General features: G+C 40.0%; 1 protein-coding gene across 5 annotated transcripts in view; it reads left to right on the top strand.

Annotated features, from left to right (window-relative positions):
* The window catches only part of LMO3 (LIM domain only 3), a 59,786-nt gene extending 46,334 nt beyond the window's left edge, over positions 1–13,452 (top strand). For all 5 annotated transcript variants that reach the window (XM_064421377.1, XM_064421376.1, XM_064421374.1 and 2 more), the window contains one exon: positions 9,077–13,452. In XM_064421377.1, the coding sequence (XP_064277447.1) occupies positions 9,077–9,182 (106 nt within the window). In that variant the 3' untranslated portion in view covers positions 9,183–13,452. The remainder of the gene's footprint in view (positions 1–9,076) is intronic.
* Positions 13,453–14,773: the final 1,321 nt, after the last annotated feature.

Raw genomic sequence — 14,773 nt, 5'->3', positions numbered from 1 at the left:
GCTAGCTGGGCACTGGTGTGGGCATACATTCCAAAGAGGAAACACTTCCCAGTAGTAGAACCCCAAGATGGAGAGCAAGCCCTGGATGCTGTTCCTGGGACTGATACAGAACATCTTTCATGACCTTGGCCAGAAAACTTTTTGTGCCTCAAGTCCCGCACCAATAAAAAAGAATAATGTTACTTCCTCTCCTACAAAAGGCTGTCTGTCAGGTTTAATTAATTAATATTTATAAAGGTCTTTGAGATCCTTTTCTGCAGAAGAGCATAACAGTACCATTTGTCATTATTGCATTAATTTCACTTTAATTCTTCATTTTTATCACATGTATTTCTTTTAAAGTACACATTGTTGCTTCCTGTTACCAGAACTGTAATCATTTAAATTTAAAAGATGTTGTTCCCACCATTTCCTCTGTAGCAGCATTGGACCTCTTACAGTCCTATTTTTATTTCCATATGCAAACCGTAGGTTATAAAAATCCCAAGGATCCAAACCTGACACCCTGTTCTGAAGCATCACCCATATGGCACAGTTGGAGAGCGAATGTCAAAAATGGTAAAATTGTAACATCTGATTTTCTCAGAGGTGAATAGAGCCAAGTTTGTACCAGCTATACTCGGAGCGTAGCTGGAGATTTCACCAGGAATCTCCATTTCTGACTCCACCTGAGCTGCCAGCAGCTTTGCCATGGACCTCCGTGAGGTCTAGGAAGTGAGAGAGCCAATTATGTCCACCCCTTAATGTCCCTATTATTTTCAGTTAGTTTTCAGTTATTGCATGATCCTATTTAGCAGTTTATAGCATTCATACGTTTTTTTCATTTCTTCAGTAGGGAAGAAACGCAAGATATACATTTTTAGGGAAGCAATGAAAAATTAGGAAGATGATAGTCCAACATGACAAAGCTAGACACAGCTCTAAATAAGCTTTCCTAACTCACCTTGTGCTACAGTGTATTATTTTTTAACACTGTAGTCATTTAAAAATCAAACATCCCTAAAGAACCATAAAATGTACAGCTGCTAATAAGTGTAGCACACTACAATTATGCTCTTTAAAAAAAGCCAAATTGACCTTTTTCATCATGTTGCATGGGAAATTAAAATACCAGGCAAGTAATAACCACTGCTTAAACTATATAATAATGCAAAGTAATTATAGGTTCTAATGCTATTTAAAGTCCTATATCAATTTTGTCTTGCCACAGAACTGAGAAGCCAAGCAAGGCAGGCAGAGGCTCCCACAGTACCCATTTAAGAGACACACACAGAGTGTCCTGGATTGTTTCCTAAACCCTTCACATCCTGTTTTTTTCCAAACCACACTTCTGGTATCATTATTAAAGCCCCTAATATATTTCTGTTGTTCGCTTCATTTATTACATGCCATAATGGGGCTGCATATCTTTAGTGTTGGTTATGCACAATTAGCACTTAGTTATTGTCTTGTCACTTCAGCCCATACAAGACAAACTTCTTTAATGTAAGAAGTCAGCTAATCTTCATCAGTCAAGCAAAGCAGACAATGTTTGTTAGCCGGAGTGCAAAAGATTTTCATCATAGTTAGCACTCTTGGATCTGGGGAAGAGAACTTTCTTTTTATTCCCTCCAACTCCCACCACAAAAAAAAAAAAAAAAGCCACCCCAAAAAAACCCCACCCACAGCTGTTATGAATATTTTTAATATTCCTCTTTTACCATTACAACTGCAAACTAATGTGCAATTTCACTTGGCAGCTAACACACATTGTGGTGTTCCCTGGGGCTGCTGATCCCCCCTGGAAAAGTGCTGTTAGATGCTTCTGATATGGAGCTTAACTGGGTTATTTAATAATTCTCAGCCTTTTTATTCCTGAGCCTTCAATCTAATCTTTTATTTGATTTTAACTTTGCATGTATTTTGGGCAAAGGGTTGCTGAAATAGTCTTACAGGTGTCTTAAACTGAGAACAAAAGAATGGATTTACCTGAAATGCAGTCTAGTTCATCTAGTGAAAACAGGGAGTGGTTCCAGGAGTTTCAAAGAATTTCATAAATTCTCAAAAGTGACCCTAATCCTGATTCCATTGCAATAGCTCTCATGGAGCCTAATAAAGTATACTGCTTGTAGGGTTCCTTTCTTCCTCACAATGTGGCCCTCTGAAGAATTAATTTTGTTGTTTTTTATAAAAAAATCCTATTTCATAGGTGCTCCAACATAGCTCTTCTATGATTCCTACGGCAAAGCATCCCACTGACTACATTCCCTCATTAACAGCTTCAAATCTTTTGTTTTTTGTTAGCTGAATAACAATAAATCTCCACATTGTTAGACACCTGGCCCATCAGCAGCTTAGGGGTTTTCAGACCTACTATTGAAACCTTTTTCTGTTCTCTTTTAAACACAAAAATCTTGACACTCATCATTTCATTAATAATTTCTGTTGTTCTTTAGGATCATTTTCTCTTCCTCTGCTCAAGCTAATCAAAATCACATATCAGATTCTGAGTAAGGATGTGTTTATAAGACTTCAGTTTAACTTGTCTAAGTTTCTGCTGTCCTTTTGTATACAAAGTAATGTTATTGAGGGGTTTTAGATTTGCTTTTTCCTTTCACTCCAGCCACTAATTCCACCAATATGTAATTTATTTACTGAAGAGAACTTTTTTTTTTTTTCACAAACAGATCAAATATATCCAAAAATCACCAACAGGTGTGTCAAAGCTCACCAGTTATTGCAAAACTTTTTTAGCCTTATTCCCCAATTTCACGTTTTCTTCCCCCAATACATTTTAAAACCTTTGGGTCCTTCTCTGCAGTAGTTTTGCAAAGTATGTAGTACTCTCTCTTTGATTCCACATTTCATTTTCTGTTGCCATCTACCATTCAGGTTTTTTCCTAACAGAATGCATGCAATGTTCATGAGAATACAGAGTTGTTTCTTCAGATTGCACTACTTTGCCAACACTACTTTTTTATGATGTTCTGGGCCCTTGCTCCTTCCATCTCCTTCTTCTTTTCAAGCTAGGTAATATTTATATTAGCACACATCTCACTGCTCCTTGGGGCAGCCCATCCTTTGGTCCCTTTCAAAGGGTTGATCCTGGCCCAGAGAGATGCCTGCCCCTTTTTGCCTAGTGCTCTGTGTGATGATTCAGTGATTTTTCTGCTTTTGTGGGCAACTTCACTGTTTGCTTTATTATTTCTGAGTATCTCCAACTCACCATTCCAGCGCAAGTCTCGCTGTGGATGGTAATTAGGCTCCCTTCACTCGAGGGGACTTTTGTTCAGGCCATGAACTCCAGCCCTGAAATAACACAACATGCCAGTCCCTTTATTGGCCTCCTGAATGTGACTTTTTCAGAGTGAGGAGAAAAAGGCATTGTCTCACATGCTGTACTCCAGGAAGACAGACTGTGGACACAGTCCTGAGAGAGCTCCCGAGCCACTAAGCCTGGTCCCCTGGTGTCAAACAGGCACTGTCTCCTATTTTCCCCTTCATAAAGCTATTCAGTTCCAGGATCTAATTGCTCTGGCCAGACAGTTTCTGAGATATTTCCCCCACGTTTTTCTTGATGCTTAAAGCTGTAGCAATTTTGTGAATATTAAGCTCTGCTCCTAGCCTAAAGGTTTTAGCATCCTCTTATCTCTCATGTCTCTGTCCAGCTTACTCCTAATTTGAAGTTTTTCCATCGCCTAAGTACCTGCAGAGCTTAGTGACAGTCAGCTTAATGGTGTGAGTGTTCCCCTTTCTTCTTCGTAAACATATTTAACTTCTCCTCAGAAGCCCTTCACCCCACGTTGACAGTAACCTCAATACACCTCATTTCTGCTGAAAATTTAAAGGTGGGGGGAGGAAGGAAACCACTGGGAAAAAAAAAAAATAATCAGCTTGTAAACAGACACTGCCTTTCACACTTTGTCAGGCTGCATGTGTGTGCCTAACAAAATGGAGTGGAAAATCTCGCAAGTGGGCTCAGCTGTGCCTTTGACACTTTTGACACTTTTGACTGCGGAGATGATGTCAGCCTGCCTTCGGCTTTCCCACTTCCCCGAGTTTGTGTGTCCTTCCTCTCACTCTGCCGGCGTCTTTAGCGCCTTGCTCCCTACTCCTGTGATATTTTCTCTCTGCCGTTTGAAGTCAGCTCGGAGTATGGCTTAGAACCCCCATCTGCTATCGCTGAGAGGTGTTTAAATCGCCTGCTCTACCCTTCTATCTGAAATCGCCCTTATTTTAATAGAAACTGGACGAGAAATGGTTACATACTCATTGAAATTGCTGTCCTGATGTAGCTGTAAACACTTACCTCCAGTATAAACTGTAAAATGCCCACACAATGCTGCCTTTGTTCTCTGTCAAGCAGGGGAGAGGCAATACAATGCCAGGGACATCCTTATTTCAAACACCAATATTAGATTTTTGCATGACTGGTCATTTTATAAATTCTGAAGGTCTGAGTACTGCTTATCTTCATTGTATGCCTCAAAATTTAGAATACAAATTAACATATTGTCCATATCCACATTTTATAAAACACTCCATGAAAAGCACACCGAGTTGAGGTTTGCCATTTGAAGTTGAACTGGGATTCTGCATGGCACTGGTGAAAATGTACAAACTCAGGCACAGCTCCCACTTTGCAGCCTTTGAAATGGACATTTTGACAGAGCCCCAGAATTAAGGAGCCACAGGTGTGGACTGATGAACTGTGGTGTAAAAGAGTGGTTTTGCTCTCTCAGTGGTGCACACAGATGAACGTTAATGTGAGTTCTGCTGGAAGCTCAGCATTTAAAAAGAGAGGAAAGGAGAAGAGCAGAGCCCAAGTTGCTCACTGATTGCAAAAAGCAGAGGGGAAGGGTGTGCGTGTGGTAAATCTGAATTGTCTTAATCCTCAGGAAATCAACTAAATGCTTCCAGATTTTGTTTCTTTCTACAGCCACAAAATCTGGCATTACAAGAGGAGGCACACACAAAGCCATCTTCATTCACAGCAATATTTCTCTTGCTTTCTTAAGTAGTCTTCAGTACCTTGACACATGTCCTGTGCATCAGAAAAGATGACAGACAGCAGTGAGATCTCCTTAAATATCTGTTCTGAACAATGAAAGAGCTACTTCTCAAAATAGAAGTTTTATTCTTCTTGTGATTAGTCTAGGCACACCTTCCCTTCCAAACAAGGTGATAACAGAGGTCATTTTGTAATATAAATGGCCTTCTTTTTGCCAGTGTAAAATATGACAGGGGTTCGAGGATGTAGGTTAATTATAATGGTCATTCTACTAATGTCACAGTCGTGTCAAAAGCACTATTATCAATTTATGGTGCTCAGTCCAATCTGGCATGTTAATGCAGCCTATTGTATATTCTTTCCTCTTCATCTTGCATGTCTATTAAAAAAAAATTGGGTGAGGGTTTTAGGGAAGGCTGAAGACTACCATCTGCCTGCTAGAAGAGTAATAATCTTGCCTAATTATATACTCCTGGCACAATGGCATCTTAACATGTTCCTCGACTCCATTTAATGTGTATGCCCAAATTGTGCCCTGATTTACATCGTGTGCCAATTCCATAAAAAAACCCTCAACCTTAGTGGGAGGCTAGGCTTCAACTTACCCTCCCATTTTAAAGCTGAGTCAGGTTTAAATTTTGCAGTGTGCAAACCCAATCGGAAGTGGTTACAGCTCTTTCACTTCAGGAGAGTCTAAATCTGGTTTTGACAGTCAAATATGGTTGAAAGTGTGAACGGCCAGAATTCCTCATACTTCATCTCCTTGCTTGCCCTATCCCATTGTACCTGGGAGCCAGCATGTCAGGATTATAGGTTTTTCACCTGCTGCTTACCTCTTTGTCACCTAATGAGTGCACAATTCACACATTTAACACCCGGGGGTCCACACAAGCCAAATGTGCTTGTCACTGATCTTGCACAATATGAAAACAGCTGCAGAATTTGAACCCAAAGCATCACCAGCAACAGGTTTCCCCCAAGGCACAGGGGACCATCCAGAGGATATCTTCCCATGCAGGCAGACCCCAGCCCACAGGTTATCAGACAGACAGGCCACTGGCAGCCTCTCCCTGTCATATTTTCTGAAAATTCCTTTGCCAGGATTTTCTCCTGAGGAGCCGAGAAGCCTCAGAAAAGAAATATAAACAATGACTATCTGATGGCTGTGGAATGTGGTCTGGAGATGGTTTACCAAGAGGTGCATCTTTGATTGGTCCATGTGAATTGTTTTTATTTGATGACCAAGCATGGTCCAGCTGTGTCAAGCCTCTGAGTAATCGTGGGTTTTTATTATTCATTCCTTTCCTAGCCTTCTGAGATACTCCTTTCTCTACTCTTTTTGGTATAGCTTTAGTATAGCATTTTAATATAATATAATACCATAAAATAATAAATCAGCCTTCTGAAACATGGAGTCAAGACTCTCATCTCTTCCCTCGTCCTGGGGACCCTCGAACACAGCGACGTCTCCCCAGGACAGCTGCACACCTGGAGCACAGGGGATCTGTGGAACTGTGTGTGTTTGCAGCCACTCGTGCATAAAGCTGTCACATTACACACACACACACACAGGTAGAGCACTTCTGGCTCCTCTTAACATTGCCAAAGCAAAAGGCATCGACACTTTTTATTGGGAAAGGCATCCTGGCACACTCCCGTGGAGCCCCTGCAGTTTAATTCAAACTGTGTCGCTTCTCTGAGGGCTGGGAAACAAAATCCTTCAGCCAGGGCTTTGATGCAAACAGTGTTGCAGGAAGCCACACGTGTTAAGTATTGCCGTGGAAGCAAACTGCACTTCAGCAGCGGATTTTTCACTTACTAAATGCTTTAAAAAAATTACTTTGCTGCAGTCCGTCTTACCCTGGAACAAAAGAAATACACACAGCTGAGCAACATTCTCAGTTCAGTGTTTTCTGCTGGGTGCAGAGGTGGTTTTGTCTCCCCCTGATGCACTGGTGGATTTTCTTTGTCTTTTGTTGATTTTAAATGCGACTTCTCTGGGAAAAACAAATGTTACATGTTGGCACTAGTTAAGACTCCTTTACCTAATCTTGTAAGGTGCACAAAAGAATTTTTCTCAACATTGCTGTCAATGGACAAAAATACAAAAGATGGAAACTAGGAGAAAACAGCAAAGAACAACTTTTATGTATGAATTCTGCACTTCAACATAGCTACTCAAAATCATTTTGTGTGGTTAGTAGCCTAGTATACCAGATTTGGGGTGGGAAAAATAATAGGAACCTCTACATTCTGTAAGAGTGTTAACCATAAATAACTTAAAGATTTTGGGATCCTCCCATAATCTTTATTTTCAATCATCAGCAGCAGCAGGCAGTAATCCCACAGAAAAAAAAAAAAAAGTCCACAAATAAACAAACCAATTTTCCTTTAAGAGCAGAGCTAATTCTTTTCAATCCACTTTTTTATTACACTATTTTCCCTCTATCTATTTAGCTAGCATAAGGATAAATTTCCAAAGCTACCCAGTTGGAAAATAAATGGGTTCACTGTTTGTCTAGCATTCCAATCTTCACAAATGTAAATCAGTCCAACTGCTACTCATTTAAACCTCCAACTTCACAAAACATTAAAGGACTGCTTTCCATACACAATTTAATCTGTAACAATTCACCAAGATTTCTGCTTGAACATCATTAGAAATTGACTATCTGATAAAGACAGACCACTATCAGGGGTCACGTGGGTCAACCTGTGTCATTTATGGAGTTTTACTGGGTCAACTCCAGCAGGCACCACTATTTGAAGGTTAAATTGTTACAATTAAATACATATCCAGCTATTCCCATAGCTACTCTGCTGTTAAATCTACCGTAAGCAACACGAGCATTTATATCTGACCCTAATTGTGTCCAAGATGTCACCATTTGGAAATTATATAAAAAAAGGACATTACAATCCCTTACACATTAAACAATACTTCATGTACTGAGATCCATAATTAGCTGGTTTCATTTATTCACATCAGTGTTAGGGGGTTCATTTAGGTTACTTTCTTTCATTTTAATTGGAATAAGGCAAGCAGTGCCTCCCAATATATTTCATAGCTGGAGAGTTCACTACAAACAAAGCCATGTAACCCTGCCAAGGCAGTCACTAGGGAAACTTTTTTTCTGCATTGGCCCCATTCACTTCTCCCTAAGCATCTTCCAGAAGAGTGGCTTTGTCAAGGGGAAGAAGGACTGCAGGGTGTGTCAGGGAAGAGCCCTCTTAAATTCAAACATATATTTTTAGCTGGGAAATCCTTCTTTTCTCGAAGTTTGAAGTCAGCCAGCCAGGAGCATTACGTGATTGTCCTGCTCATCAGAGAGAATAAAATGAAATCTCTCAGTGGTGTTTTGCAGCAATCAGATAATTCTGATGCATGTAATACTGTAACAAGGTAGGTGCACTGATACCACAAGAGAGAGAGTAGTTAGCTGAGTAACTAAATTTATAATCAACTCCTACAGGAAAAAAAAGGAAAAAGGGTTTTTTTTCCTCCATTCCTGTGTGTCTCTGGTTTACATGTACTTTACAGAAGCTGTGTGTGTGCTAAAGCAGTTCTCAGAATCACCATCTTAAATGGAATCTAGTGAAATATCCAACTAGAACATAATAAGAAATTCTTTCTAGGACACAAGACAAATACAAGATATGTCAAACAAGCTTTCCACTGCATGCTTTGCTATACTTTGTCTTCCTTCTGGTTTGCAGGATGTTTACTTTTCACTCAGCTCAGCAGCCTGGGATATTTATTGTGTTTTTAGCTGTGTGCCAGTGACCTGATCCAGGACTCCCACAGCCCACGGTGGGCTTTGAATGAGGTCTTTGGCTGGGGAAGCAAAAGTGCCTGAATGCAGTAGATTTTGTTGAAAGCACAGGATTAATTGTGACACCAGGGCAATTCCTCTGCTGAGCAGGATTAATTGTGGCACCAGGGCAATTCCTCTGCTGGGCTTTCCCACGTGCACACCTGGGTGCTGTCCAGCCAACGCTTGCTCTACAACCCTCACCTGTAAAACCGTGTCCCATCATTTACCCTCAAACTCTCTTTTTCTTTTCTCTTTATTATTTTAATTTCAGATTTTGCGTTGGAGACAAATTTTTCCTGAAGAACAACATGATTCTGTGCCAGACAGACTATGAGGAGGGTTTAATGAAAGAAGGTTATGCACCCCAGGTTCGCTGATCGGATGCCGCATCATTAAGAATAAAAAGCACTATGTTCTTTTATCTTTTTTGCTCAACATGTATATAAGAAATGACACAGGAACCTACTGAATAGCATAGATATAGGGAGACAGAATGGTTGCGTGAAATAAAAGGCGGACTGCATCTGTATGTAGTGAAAATTGCTCCAGTTCAGAGTTGAATGTTAATTAAAAAGGTACTGTATATACAGCTGGATTCTTTTTGCTTGCTCTTGGGATTTTCAGTTTGTTTGGGGTTTTTTTGTTTCTTTTTGTGTCATTTGGCATGAGATGTTTATTTTGGACTATTGTACATAATGTATTGTAATATTTGAAGCACAAATGTAATACAGTTTTATTGTGTTACCATTTGTGTTCCTGTTTGCTTCTTTGTATTGTTGCATTTAGTACAATCAGTGTCTAAACTTACTGTATATTTATGCTTTCTGTATCTACCAGCTATTTTAAATGAGCTGTATCTTTCTAGTAAAAAGCATTAAAGAGCAAATCCCAACCATTATGCTACACTTAGAGCTTAAGAATACTGTTTACATTAAAACTATTTAGAAAACTAATAACTAGCAGCACCTGCTGCTAATGATGCTATGGTTAAGGGTCTATCAGCACTTCTCTTATAAGCCTCTATTTTTCAGGGGTTAAGCATCTGCTGTTTAATTGCATGGATTTTCCTCAAAGAGCACTTTTATTTTACTACAAAATTTCGAAAAGCAAATCTGACTGGTTTGAGCTATATTATAAAAGGTGCAAAAGTTAATGATTTTGGGTGCTGCTTTTGTGCCCCTTAGGCATTCCAAATGCCTGGATTTGATTTTTAATTTAGCTGGAAATTAAGCCCTAATGCAAACCAGTGCCTCTGGGTATCTTATTTTATATATATATATATACATATATATATAAAAATATATATGTTATTTTTCTGAAATCATTAATTTGGGGAGGGGGAGGAAAGGGAGAAGATTTTTCTTTATATGCATTTTAAAAGAGTCTTAAAATTTGAAGGGTTTCTTTCTCCCTCATCTCCTTCTCTCTCATTCCCTTTTTTTCTTTTCATTTTTTTTTTAATTTATTTTTTTTTTAATCAGGGCTTAACCCTAATATGTTTTCTGGGGCTGCGTCCTCAACAAACCCTGGAAAAAAAAAATAAAAAAGTGAAAGTAGAAGGCACTGTAAACAGCCCCCTCTGAGGGTCTATTTACATTAAGGAAACGACCCTGAGCTGACACTGGGAGAGTGGCTGGTTGCTAATTACCCACCTCGGTGAACGCTGAAGGTAATTTAAATGCTGATGTGGATGGGACAAAACTTTGCAATAGCAAGCGAGAGCTACCACACTCCACTGCACAGGTACCTTGCTGTCCATGCCAACATCCTACAGGTTTGTCCCATCAATACTGGCAATTAAAATCCTTTTGACAGAGGTGGAATCGCTGCTGACAGCTCCTGTTGGCAATCAGTTCGTTTTCTAGGAGAGGTGGACCTCTGTTTTTAAAGCCATGAAGCTATTGCATCAGCAGGACGTCCCTAAGTGCTCACGCCCCTGACAGAGCTTACAGGTGTTTGGCAAAGGAAAGCAGGATGAATGTTTAAAAAGTTGTTCAATGCATATTTATGTCTTGTCTGTTTGCCACTGTAATCTAGCTCACTGGGAAAACAACCTGTATTAAAAACAAACAAACAACAAAACAGTATTAAGAAGGAGAAAAAAAAAAAAAAGCCAACAAGAAACCTACTGTACCCTGTGTTGTTACGAAGCTAAGCTCTTGTTTTTATTTCGAGTATGAACCCATGACTCTGCTCAAGCTGACTGCTGTCCTTCCCTGCTCTTCCTGTCCTGTTGCAGTTTCAGCATGTTTTTGCTGGGGATGGTCAAAGAAACTTTGTAATGCAGTGGGGAAATTCCTTAAGTGTATGGTAAGAGCACACTGCACAGTGGCTTGACTTAGAAATAGATATTTAGTTTTAATGACTGTTGTTACGGTGTGGTTTTTTTTTTTCTGGCTGTGAACCCTTTTGAAAATAAGCATGGCTCACAAAACTTGACTCTGACTCATACAGGACCAGAAAGAAATGCAACAACTCCTCAGGCTGTTCTTGTTAATTAGAAGAAATAGCTCCACATAGTTTTTCAAATTAAATTTAGCCCTCTTTTGTGGACTATCTTCCTTCCTAACCTTGAGCACAAGTGTCTCTTGCACTCCCTTCCCCAGTCCCTTAATGTCTTTGGGATAACGAAGCAGTTGGTGTCAGAGGTACTATTAGGCTCTTACAGACCTACTTCAGTGCAATAAACAAGCTGTCCTTTCCATGAAGGTCAGCATGGACATAAAGGGAAGGATCATATTATCTTGTTTTGAGCCCAATTTCAATTTTCTCCTCCAGCCCCTCTCGGGTCTTTCCATTAGAAATCGGGAAGATCGCTCTTCTGCTTTCCAGTATTAGGCTGCAGAACGGATAGAAATCCCTGGCTCAGAAATAAGACAGAAAGGGCCTTGACTCTGTCTTTGACTCCCTGTGAGCTTGGGCAAGTCACTCAGCTTCTCTGTGCCTCAGTTGTACCTGTCTGTCCAATGGGGCTAATGGATACAGTGCTTTTGTAAAGCATTTTTGGCTCTTCAGAAAACCAAGAGCCATGTGAATGTTACAAGCAGGGTTGGGACAGCCTGGGAGGAGCAGAGCATTCCCAGGAGCTAACCACAGATCTGAGGCAGGAAAGCACCAACACCAGCTCAGCCTGAGGAAGGCTTGGCTGGGGATGATGGCACCTAAACATTAATAGTGCTCTAAATGCTCCAGGAATCTCTCAGTCCCACAAAGTGGCACTGCTCAGCTCTTTATGGAGCAAACAAAGAGAGGGAAATGGGAAAAGAGTGGCTCATTACTACATGCTACATTGCTCATATGTGCATTTTGTGACCTAGGCTCAAAATGTGGAAGAGGAAGGTGGTCCTACTAGGGAGGGGAAAAAAAATAGTCTCACCATTCTATCAATTTTAATTGATGCAAGGATAAAGAAATATGGATATGTTTGCAGTGCACAATGGTATGGCATTGCTTTGAGCACTTTATGCTCATCTATCTTATTCACATACACATTTGTATGTAGAGGATACAGAATAAATTTAGATTTGACGTAGGGCAAAGATCAATTACACATTTTCCTGTATTTCAAACTTCCTTCTTGCCTGGCTGTTAAAATAATGGCTGAGAGTTGAAATATTTAATGGAAACATTTACAACTCCAATAAAGTATATCATCATAAGTCAATACTGGAGAGAGATTATCTGCCAGGCCACTTTAGTGATCATTTTGACCGAGGTCTAGACCATTCCTTTGGGTTGCTTTTTGTTATCTGCCTTGGTTCTCCTTCTCCATCACTGTGTGTGTCATCTTGCTGTCTGCATCCAGCAAACCACTCTGACAGTGACCCTTATTCAGTGCATTTGCCAGGCAGGAATGCTTCCACTTGTGCCTCCCATCTTCATCTGCACACATCATGAAGTTTAGCCAGACAAAAATAATAATATAAATATTTTTTTTTTAAATCTACTACAATCTACTTGGATGTCTGCTTTTGAGTGGCAAACTAAAAATTATCAAGCCTTGATTTTTCAAATGTAAAAAGCTCCTCTGACAACTGTAACCTGCTGTGTGTGTTATCTGCCACCACTGGTGATGGATCAAGACAGCCTGGATTTGGCAGAAACAGTGACCAGTGCTAAAAGTTGATCTATTTCATGATTGTGGTTTTCTATCTTCTGGGTTGTTTGGTGGTTTTTTTAAAGCACACTTTCATGTTTTCCTATCTTCCCAAAATGTTCAAATTTTTGCTCACATAATGTAAATAAAGGAAAATCATCCAGCAATCCCTCAAATGTTCCTAATTGCCTACACATAAAATGACTTGGGGAAGATAAATTGAAAAGCGGTCAGTGAGAAGGGAGACTGGGAAAAAGAAACAAACAGGGACTGTGGCAAGGTTTCGACTGTATAGATTTTAAAGTACTTTAAAGGCTTTTTTCAACGTAATATGCAGCAGCTTCTTATAATTTTCTCAGCAGTAGGTAGTTTACAGTCATCTGTACCTAGAACAAATCTTGTCAAAAATGAAGGTCTGTAGTGATTGCTGGGTATAATTTTATACATTTAGCTGATTTTTCTGAAAGCTTCCACTGTGCTGCTGTTGTCAGACTAAATTATCAATTTAGCCATTTGTTGTTCAATGAATAAAAAACTCCTATGGCATTGGAGATGTTGTGGTTTCAATAAAGCAAAAGCTTTAACAAGTCAAACTATACAAAGCAAAGTGTGTACTGTATATAAGAACAGTGTTTTTATTCCTTTAAATACCACTTTAGATTTTAAAAAAGCCAATTACATATTCACTTAACACATTCCTCCTACTTCAGGCCAATGATGCAGTCCAAACCTGTTTACTTCTCAGTACCTTGCAAAAGGAAACCAAAATACAATATGTGCAAGGTAATAGGCCATTAGCACAAACATGCTCCCAGTAAAAATCCTTTGTGTAGGCACCTTTCTAAAAGCTGCCAATTGTGGCTGATGGAAGTATTATAAAGGAAGTGATTTTAATACTATTTAAGGCATTAAAAGCTGAAGAGTATCTGTTTAAAGCATTAAAGTAAGAGCTGCATGTATCTAATACCTTTTAAAATGCCCTTCTGCTGATTTATATTCATCCTGAACCTGCTAATAATGAGTATACATAAGCAAATACCATCTTCCACCTATTCAGCATGTCATTGATATGAAAGCCCCAGAAAATATCTCACGTAATCAGTGTGTTCAGAGAGTTATCTAGCACAAATTACTCATTAACTCAATAGCACATAATAAAAAAGAACATCAATTAATTAATGAGTCACCCTCAGATCACTTTGATTACAACACAGCTCTGTTGAAACAGCAGTTATAAATGGAGCTGCCTCTCTTTATTCATTGTTTGCAATTGGCCCATTATTTTGCAGAGACCAGTGTCATATTTAACACATGCCTGCAGGTAATTGTGTGATTAGTTTCATAAATGAAGATGCAGAGGGAGAACACGGCGTGTCTTGCTCAGCAGCCGAGTGGGACGGTGCAGGAATGCCGAGCTCTGCATCAGCCATGGGGGCAGGTTTCTCTCCCTGCCCCTCAAAGCCTTCACTGCAGGGCCCTGGCGACAGGACAACACCCAGAGCTAGCCCTGCTGACCTCCAATCCAGCCCAAAAACCTCAAAGCCCTGGGAAAACACTCATGATTTGGGCCTCCATCCTCCGTGTATGTCGGTCTCTTCTCCCAAGGGACAAGAGGAAATGGCCTAGAGGTGGGCCAGGGGAGGTTTGTATTGGAAACATTCTTTCACCAAAAAATGGGTTGTCATGCACTGGAAGGAGCTGTCCACCATCCCTGGAGGTATTTGTGGATTTGGTGTTTGGGATGTGGCTCAGAGGTGGGCTGGGCAGTGCTGAGTTAATGGTTTGACTCAATGAGCTCAGAGGTCTTTTCCAACCTTAATGATTATGGAGAAGAGGCCACAGTGCCAGCATTTCACAGCAAAGAGCACAGAA

The sequence above is a fragment of the Passer domesticus genome, chromosome 5, assembly GCF_036417665.1.
Source record: "Passer domesticus isolate bPasDom1 chromosome 5, bPasDom1.hap1, whole genome shotgun sequence".
NCBI classification, from domain to species: domain Eukaryota; kingdom Metazoa; phylum Chordata; class Aves; order Passeriformes; family Passeridae; genus Passer; species Passer domesticus.
Note: the sequence above shows the minus strand (reverse complement) of the source record. Positions and strands in the feature narration are given on the sequence as shown.